General features: G+C 38.3%; 1 protein-coding gene across 1 annotated transcript in view; it reads left to right on the top strand.

Moving 5' to 3' along the window:
- Positions 1–9495, top strand: part of EIF3M (eukaryotic translation initiation factor 3 subunit M) — a 16900-nt gene that overhangs the window by 418 nt on the left and 6987 nt on the right. The window contains exons 2-8 of the mRNA XM_006753916.2: positions 2613–2745; positions 3728–3866; positions 4149–4272; positions 4418–4512; positions 6926–7009; positions 7923–8022; positions 9091–9172. Coding sequence (XP_006753979.1) covers positions 2613–2745; positions 3728–3866; positions 4149–4272; positions 4418–4512; positions 6926–7009; positions 7923–8022; positions 9091–9172 — 757 coding nt within the window. The remainder of the gene's footprint in view (positions 1–2612; positions 2746–3727; positions 3867–4148; positions 4273–4417; positions 4513–6925; positions 7010–7922; positions 8023–9090; positions 9173–9495) is intronic.

The raw sequence follows: 9495 nt of genomic DNA, 5'->3' as shown, positions 1-9495 counted from the left end.
TTCTCAGCCCGGAGTCGCTTCTGCCGACACAGTATTTTTCGGCTCATTGGGAAAGGTGTCGGCTCCAGTCCCCCAAATGCAGTCACATCCGGAGTGGGAGGTGGCAAACTTTTCGACGGTGTAAGCCATTGTCTAAGGAAACATAATTTTGTTGACGATGAAAACGGTGTTACGGGGTCACAAAGGCACAGGCGACCTATTCTATACATAGACCATATTTTATATTCTTAACGTGCAAGGGTGAGAGGCCTCTTAACCCGAAAATAAAACGTCAGCTCCACCTTCATATTTGAGGCATACATCTGGTGAGCCGTCCTAACGTTTTTAAATGTTCTGTTTGGGGTTTGCATTTTTCCCCATCACAAAAGTTAAACTGTAGTTGGTGGGAGTGAAACTAAACATGAAATGATCTCTAAGGTAATTTTGCAGAAACTATTCTGTGAAGTCGTATTGCCATTTTTTTCTGCTATTCCACTAACATGGACATTTTGATTTCCATAGAAGATGTCATTACTATTCTAGCATACTTGTAGAATTGTAGATGTGGCGCGCGCGCACATACACACACACACACACACACACACACACACACACACACACACACTCTAAAGAAATGCAGACTCTCAGCCCTGAAGAGCAAAGTAAGTGGAAATGAAAATGGGAAAAAATGTTTAAATAAAAATAAGTTGTGGGAAGGAGTTGAGCATAGTAAAAGATGTGAACGACGTCTTTTTCTTAAAAACATACCTTGTTGGTAATGGAATCATGTTATCAACACTTGACTAGTAGGTTATTGAAAAAAGTTTGTTTTTTTAAATACAGAAAAGGGTTTGTAAATGCAGCGAGTTGGTGTTACTGATTCTATTTTAGTTTTCGCCCTGGCAGGTGTTTCGAAGTGGTCAGGGGGGTTAGTTCCTGGTCAGGGAGGGTACCTGTTGGTCCTGGCCTGGTCAGAGCACTGCAGGAGGCAGCCAGTGGATGTGTCTCACATCCATGTTGCTTTCTCTCCTCCTCCCTCCCTTCCTTTTACTCTCTCTCAAAATCAGTGGAAAAAAATATCCTCAGGTGAGGTTTATATGTATGTATTAGGCTTAAAGCGTCATTTCTACTGAGGTTATGCGACTGTTCTTGTAATATATTAATTTCACTCTAGCCATTACTTTCAGGTAAGGAGGTGCTTTTGTTTTCAAGAGGTTAACTTTGATCAAATTCTCAGTTTAATTAAAGTTGGGAAATGGAGCTCAGAATCCTGTTTCTTTTCCTTGGTTTTTGTACCACTCGCCAAACACTGCTTGTAACCAGTGAGGATGATAGTTTAAAAACAAAACAATAAACTGTTGGTTGAATAGTTATTAGAAAAATTCACTTTTATGTTTACAAAGTGGAAACTGAACCAAGTGCCTTTGTTTTGATGAAGTTGTGTTTTCTTCATACCGAAGTGTGCTTTCCAGGGGTATTTTTTGTGCTCTCTCACAGGGTTTTTTGTGCTCTCTCACAGTTGTTTTATGAAGTCTTATTTTACTGCCAATGCATATGTGAAGTGACTAGTTTTTATCTGAAAGGATAGTATCATCAGGTCTACAGAATTAATATACTTTTCTTAGGTAGCCAAAACATATCTGTAGGTTTAGAAAATGTGACACCCAGGCATTTACTAATGGTATTCTTACCTCTCTCTTTTTCAGTTCTTCATATTATTATCTTAAATACCATCTGCATTCATGTTTGGCTGCCATGCATACTGAACTCTAAAAAGAACTAGTTATTAAATATTATATGTACATATTAGAATAGAAAAACGTCTAAATACTGGATGCAGTCCTGCAGTTATACTTTTATAGGTGCAAAGGTGCTTTCTGATCCAGATAATGCATTTTGCATTTCAAAAGAATTTTATAGTAGATCCAATTTGATGTAAGTATTTTATTCGAGGAAGCATTCAAAGGCATCACCTTTTTTTGTTTGTTAATCCTCACCCAAGGGCATGCTTATTGATTGGAGAGAAAGAGAAGCATCAAAGGTTTGCCCTCCCAGGCCCCAACTGGGATTGAACCTGCAACCTTTTGGTGTATGTGACAAAGCTCCAAACAACTGAACAACACCAGCCAGGGCCAAAGGCATCATCTTTTTATCTTTGGCTCCCCAAATGCTCATCTCAGATAGGGTCTCAAACATTTAATTAACAGTAATTACTCTCTTACCAAGGTAATGTTTGTAAGTTTTCAAAGTAGTATTGCTATGCACACCTCAGAGCAATAACATTTTATTTCTTTTAAGCAAATTGAATTTACCAGGTCAGATCTCACCCCACACCCCAAAAAGGCTTTGGGTTATATTAGAAAGATTTTTGATATATACTATAATTCCAGCAGGATATATAGGTGATCTGAGAGAAGTTCTGAAGTTGATCTATGTGGGCCATAGTGGGTCTGCGTACCCACTGGGAGTTGTAGAGGAAAACTTGTGGGGGTTGTGACGATGGATGAGGTAAAGTCATTGTTAAATACAGCATTTAGGTTTCATTTTTTTTTAGAAGTAGGACAGAATGGCTTGAGATCTTGTCATTCATAGTCAGTTTTATAGATATATAGCAACACTGTTTGATTCCACAGGCTGCTGAGCTTCGAGCTTATCTGAAATCTAAAGGAGCTGAAATTTCAGAAGAGAACTCAGAAGGTGGACTTCATGTAGATTTAGCTCAAATTATTGAAGCCTGTGATGTATGTCTGAAGGAAGATGATAAAGGTTTGTTTTTTAATTTTTTGTGGTATTTCTAATAACCTATTTTAAAATTTTTCTTGTGAATTATATTTTTGTTTCAGACCTTAGAACTTTGAAGCACTGTTTCTAATCTTTGTACATACTTTCAGGTTTTTCTACTCTGTTAATATCTATGAAGTAAGCCCATTTTGAGAAAACATCTTTTTTACATCAGGAATGTTTTTGTCTGTTACTGCACACACTGAATACTGATAATTTCAGAATGAATTGAAGAAAAAAATGAAGCACTTCTTTCTTTTCTGTAAGGTTTAGATTAATATCAAGTGGGATATAACAAGTAATCTAAAGGCTATTTAATTATTTGGTTGATGTCCTATTTTTTTATTTTTTATTGATTTCAGAGAAGGAGAGGGAGAAAGAAACATCAGTGATGCCAGAGAATCATTGATTGGCTGCCTCCTGCATGCCCCAAATTGGGGATCGAGTCTGCAACCTGAACATGTGCTCTGATTGGAAATTGAACCTCAACCTTCATAGCTTGACCCTTAACCACTGAGCCATGCCGGCTCAGCCTATTTCTTGACATGAAATGGGACATTTTGAAAATGGGGAGTTCTGAAATCTCTAGTTAAGGTTTCAGATTAAACTTGGTAAATGACTAAAAGCTTATACTTGAAAATTAGTGACCCAGTCAAAAAAGAAATACCTTTCATTTCTAAATAACTTTTCTGTTTGTATGTTTTCTTTAATTGGGAGAGTATCCTAGCTTAAGACCTAACCAATTACTTCCACGATTGACTATCTTGCCAGTGAAAATTGAAACCGTATATGTAGCCACGTAGATCAATCTTCTGTTTTGTTGATTGAAAACCAAATCTTAGGTAATAATTTATTTCTTTAATAAAATATACAAGTGTTTTATGTTTAATAGTCTTTGAATACTGGAAATTCAGATACATTAAGTATCATAGTATCACTTGTATTATCTACGCCATGTCATGTATAGATGTTGAAAGTGTGATGAACAGCGTGGTATCCCTCCTGTTGATCTTGGAGCCAGAAAAGCAAGAAGCTTTGATTGAAAACCTCTGTGAAAAGCTGGTCAAATTTCGGGAAGGTGAACGCCCATCTCTGAGACTGCAGTTGTAAGTTAAAAACTGAAAAAGGCTCGGTTTTTCCAGGGGCTCTTTTCATGTCATTGTCATTTGATGGTTAAAAGCAAGAATTCTGAAACTTGACTGTCAGCTGTGCCTTTTATAAGTTGTGTGACCTTAGACAAGTCACTTAACCTTTCTGTGCCTCAGGTCCCTCCTTTAATGTGCAGTTACTAATAGTGTCTGTCTCACATTTGTTGTGAGGGCAGATACTCTCAATTTAATCACTGTAGTTACTGATCTCAAACTTTTTATTATTTGTTTGTTAACCAGGCTAAGCAACCTTTTCCATGGGATGGATAAGAATACTCCTGTAAGATATACAGTATATTGTAGCCTCATTAAAGTGGCAGCATCATGTGGGGCCATCCAATATATTCCAACTGAGCTGGATCAGGTGAGTTATTATGTGGAATACTTGTTTTGCTTATAAGTGTAGTTTTATAATCAAAGCAAATATGTGTTTTCTAAATGTTATATTTTAAATTGTGAAAATATATTCAGCTATATCACTAAATCTCCCTTTATCAATCTCATCGTAGGTTAGAAAATGGATTTCTGACTGGAACCTTACCACTGAGAAAAAACACACCCTTTTAAGGCTACTTTATGAGGCACTTGTGGATTGTAAGAAAAGGTATTCACAATTAATGTCTTAAAACTTACAGGCAAAATGAGTAGTTGAGGGCTGATTTTTAAAGGTAAATGAATTTGCTCTCCTTTGCTCTCTGTGGAGTTGCTATAAATCTGTTTTTGTAAATGTTACTTATTAAAGATAACTGCAAATTTTAAAATACCTATTGAGTTTCTTCAAGATCTTGGGTTCCTAAAGGTTGTATCCAGCCTACCTAGCAAACTTCATTTCCAAAATATTTATTCTTTTACATATGCAGTAAGTAGTCAATATTCAGTTTGGTGTTTTGTTTTTAAATATTCTTATTGATTTTTAGAGAGAAAGGAAGGTAGAGGAATAGAGAGAGAGAAACATCGATGAGCGACAAGGATCTGATTGGCAACTTCCTGCATGCCCTTACTGGGGATCAAGCCCACAACCCAGGCATATGCCCTAACCGGGAATCAAACCCACTGGCTCTTTGACAGTTTTACTATAATGGGTCTTAGGAAAGGTCTTTTTGAATTAATATTAATTAGTTGTTCTCTTAGCTTTTTTAACTTGACGGTCCAGCTCTTTCAATAGGCTTGGGAAGTTCTCATCAATTATTTGAATAGGCTCACTGTCTACTTCTCCCTCTCTTCTCTTCCTGGTATACCCAATTATTCTTACGTTGCTATTTCTAATGGAGTCAGATAGTTCTTGTGGAGTTCTTTCATTTTTTAAAACTCTCAGTTCTCTTCCGCCTGAGTCATTTCTAGATTTCTGTCTTCAAGCTCACTAATTCTTCCATCTAGTCTTCTCTGTTTCCAGTGTTCTCCAATGTTCTTCATCTCATTTATTGAGGTTTTTAGTTTCAGAAATTTTTTTTATAGTTTCAACCTTTTTGGCGAAGTGCTCCTTTTTCCTATTGATTTTATTCCTGATTTCATTAAACTGCCTTTTTGAGTTTTCTTGCATCTTCTGGAGTTTTTTTGTTTTGTTATTTTTTTCATAATTGCAATCTTGAATTCTCTGTCATTTAAATCAGTCTTCCTTGTCTTGGGAGTTTGGTTTCTGGAGACTTCATTTTCTTTATGAGCCACCTTGTTACCTTGGTTATTCATGGTACTTGATGGATTGTTTCTCTGCCTGGGCATTTGAGGTAGTGAACTCTTTTAAGTATCATTTTGCTCTAGTGCAGCGGTTCTCAACCTGTGGGTCGCGACCCCTTTGGGGGTCGAACGACCCTTTCACAGGGTCGCCTAAGACCATCGGAAAACACATAATTACATATTGTTTTTGTGATTAATCACTGTGCTTTAATTATGTTCAATTTGTAACAATGAAAATACATCCTGCATATCAGATAATTACATTACGATTCATAACAGTAGCAAAATTACAGTTATGAAGTAGCAGCGAAAATAATTTTATGGTTGGGGATCACCACAATATGAGAAACTGTATTAAAGGGTCACGGCATTACGAAGGTTGAGAACCACTGGTCTAGTGGCTTGATAAGTAGTGGTCTTTCATTTGTTTTCCAGTAGATAGTGCGATAGCACCAGTTTTTGTTTACTCTTACCTCTCGGATCTTGTTGAGAGGGTGTTGCCTTAGTTCTGGAAAATGCCCCTTTATGTCCAGGTCCCTTCATTCTCAGTGCACTACCCTCGTGGTGGGCAATGGGGCTTCAAGCCTGCGACTTCCCAGTGCTGCCTCCTTGTAACCCGAAGGTACCAGCTGCTTTGTGCTGTTGGTGGCATTCATGCTGCCTCTATAGGTTCTACCAGTGAGGGGTGGCAGGGGGTGGTGGTGTGATTCTGTGAGTTGGCCTTCTTGCTACTAATGGTGGCCACCATTTGGCAGCTGCCACACTGCTGTACCCCATCTCTGCCCCCATCACCAGATTTAGCCACAATGGGCACTGGGTATTCAGGCCAGAACATTGCTTTTGTCCCTCCTACCCTCTGGGCTGCCCTGTGGGGGCTGCAGCCCAACTCCTTCACCACTACCACATCAGCTGGGGCTGGGCAGGTGCCAGACTGTCTGTGACCCGTGTCTGCCCTTCCCCCTGTTCCACCACCCCTGCTCCTTCTGATATGCCTACCATCAGATGTCTCAATGCATGTATCTCAGACGTGCTTGTGTGCAAGGGATTCTTTGTTGAATTATGGTTGCCTGACTTATAATTTTAAGGGGAGAAATAAAGGCGTCATCTCACTCTGTCATGATGCTGACTCTGTTAATCACCGTTTATTTCCTTCATGGCACATGCTTGCTTATTGTCTGCCTTTCCTACTAGAAAGTGCCATGACTTTTCCCATAGAGCAGGACCTTGTCGCTCTTGGTCACCATTGTATGTATCACTGACACAGTACTTGGCATAGTAAATTTTTTTAATGAATGAATAGCAAAGAGATACTGTGAAATTCTTATAGCAATATTTCTTTTTAGTGATGCCGCTTCAAAAGTCATGGTAGAATTGCTAGGAAGTTACACAGAAGACAATGCTTCCCAGGCTCGAGTTGATGCCCACAGGTAATGTTAAAAATACATTGTTCTAATGATGACTATCAGCAGCTGAGAGATGAGTTACAGTGTTCAATCATATAAATGAAATCATGTTTACACTTGCCAATGATCCAAAGCCATTTGATACTGTGTGCTCTGTGGTGATTATAATAGAGATACTAAAGTTGAAAATTTGATATTGGAAGAACCACAAATTGTATATGAACTAGCTACATGCTGTTTGGGAAATTGCTGATATGGGGTTGAAAATATCAACCTGAAAAATAGAATCTAATCATAGGTCAATTTTAACTTATGAAGGTGTGTAAATGAGGAAAAGTTGGTGGCTTGCTAAAAATTAGCTTAGCCTATTCCCGATAATAATAATGGGTTCAAATAGTCGTAAGTCTGCTTAGTAGCAATAAGAACAAAATCAGCTTTTCAAATTTATGAAACAAATTATAACTTACAGGGTTATTGGCTTCACACAGGACCTGTAAACATGATATGTGTTGGTTGAAAGGGTAGTTAGTGGAAAATATCTTTGAGGTTAGATGAGCTCTTTCTGAGCCTGTTTTGTCATTCATAAGATGGGCATGTTAAGACTATATGTCTCAGGGTATCATGAGGATTCATTGAATTATCCTTACCTTAGTGTCTGGCATATGGTAAGATGCTGCAGCTGTTTTATTTATTCTTTGATTACTTTGTGGTACTTTCCAGCTATGTTTTTGTCTCCAACTATTTATTATTTTGTTAAACACATGTACTTGATGTGTAGATTTATTGGCCTGTTTTAACCCCAATCTTACAACTTTTCTTATGCTTTATATATTGAATTCTTGGACATTTTACTGAATTAAATGTATTGCATCCTGCAAACTCAGTGAGACATACCTGAATTTCAAGACTGAGCTTGGATTTTTGTTTTCTAATTAAGGTGTATTGTACGAGCATTGAAAGATCCAAATGCATTTCTTTTTGACCATCTTCTCACTTTAAAACCAGTCAAGTTTTTGGAAGGCGAACTTATTCATGATGTAAGTAGTTTATTCTTAATGTGAAAAATACTATATTTTCCTAAATTTAACATACTAAAGCAGAACTCTTTCTTTGTATAAAAGAACTCTGTTACTTAGTATTCGTGAACATATCTATAGATCTGGAAAGAGAACTAGTTATTCTTTTTGTATCAGGAACAGACTGAAATTTAGGATTAGTTTTTCTCTAACTACTGAACACAGTTCTGTTCTTTTTCCCTTTTCTTCATCTTCTCACTTGCCTGGCCATTATGAACCTAAATAATAGAAATTTCTTTTTACTATATAGTGTCAGCTAGCCCAGTTAATAAAATCAATCCAATATTTTAAAACACATTAATATCCTTTTCAAGTACAAGTATAAATATGTTTTGGGTTATTTTCCATTTGTACTATGCCATTACCACCATTTTTAGAGCTCACTGTATTTACTGATTTATTTAAGTGAGTCTTTTATTAAACAAACTAGAGGCCCGGTACACAAAAATTCGTGCACTCAGGAGGGTCCCTCAGCCTGGCCTGCACCCTCTCACAATCCGGGACCCCTCGGGTAGGGTCCCTAGGACTGGCCTGAGATCAGGGCCTAGCAGGGCTTTCCTTCCTCCAGTTGCAGGCAGCTGGCCCCACCCCCCAGCTGCCACTGCTTGCCATCTGTGCAGCCCTGGGACGCCCACCCAATGGCTTGGCTGGCCTGGGCCTCCCTCTTTCTTTGCTGGGGGTCAGGGCCAGCCCTGCAAGGGGCCGTCTGCCTACCTGATCGCCCCTAACTGCTGGCCTGCCTACCTGATCACCCCTAATCACTCTGCCTGCCTGACTGATTGCCCCTAACTGCTTGCTTGGGGGTGGGGCCGGCCCGGTGAGGGGCCCTGGTGGTCTAGTCTCTGGTCTTTCCGGTCGTGACGCCTGGCCTTTTATTAGTACAGATGGTTAGATGGTAATTTGATCAAACTTAATTGAAATGTCCGCACTTAAAGAAATATATTACTGGGAGTTAGTGTCTTTAAAAGTATTTTGAGCTATAAATATTCTGTATTGAATATTGTATCTTTATTTTTTTTGTCTCTATAGCTTTTAACCATTTTTGTGAATGCTAAATTGGCATCATATGTCAAGTTTTATCAGAATAATAAAGACTTCATAGATTCACTTGGTAAGTTTTGGGGTGTGTTCTTTGGAGGGGTAGAGGAAGATGGGAATGTACTATTCTAAAACTGTTCTATACTGTGAGATCCAGCAAATATGATTGTGGCCTACCAGTGGTGTATGATGGATAGCAACAAATATAGGCAATTATTACCGTATTTGCCGGCGTATAAGATGACTGGGTGTATAAGACGACCCCCTAACATTTCCACTCAAAATACAGAGTTTGTTATATACTCGCCGTATAAGACTACCCCCTCTTCTGCACACCTTCCACACACCAAATAAAAGGTAAAACAATATCAGATTTGATTTTAACATTTTAATTTA

This window comes from Myotis davidii, unplaced genomic scaffold (genome assembly GCF_000327345.1).
Source record: "Myotis davidii unplaced genomic scaffold, ASM32734v1 scaffold330, whole genome shotgun sequence".
NCBI lineage: Eukaryota > Metazoa > Chordata > Mammalia > Chiroptera > Vespertilionidae > Myotis > Myotis davidii.
This window is presented reverse-complemented; position numbering and strand designations above follow the sequence as displayed.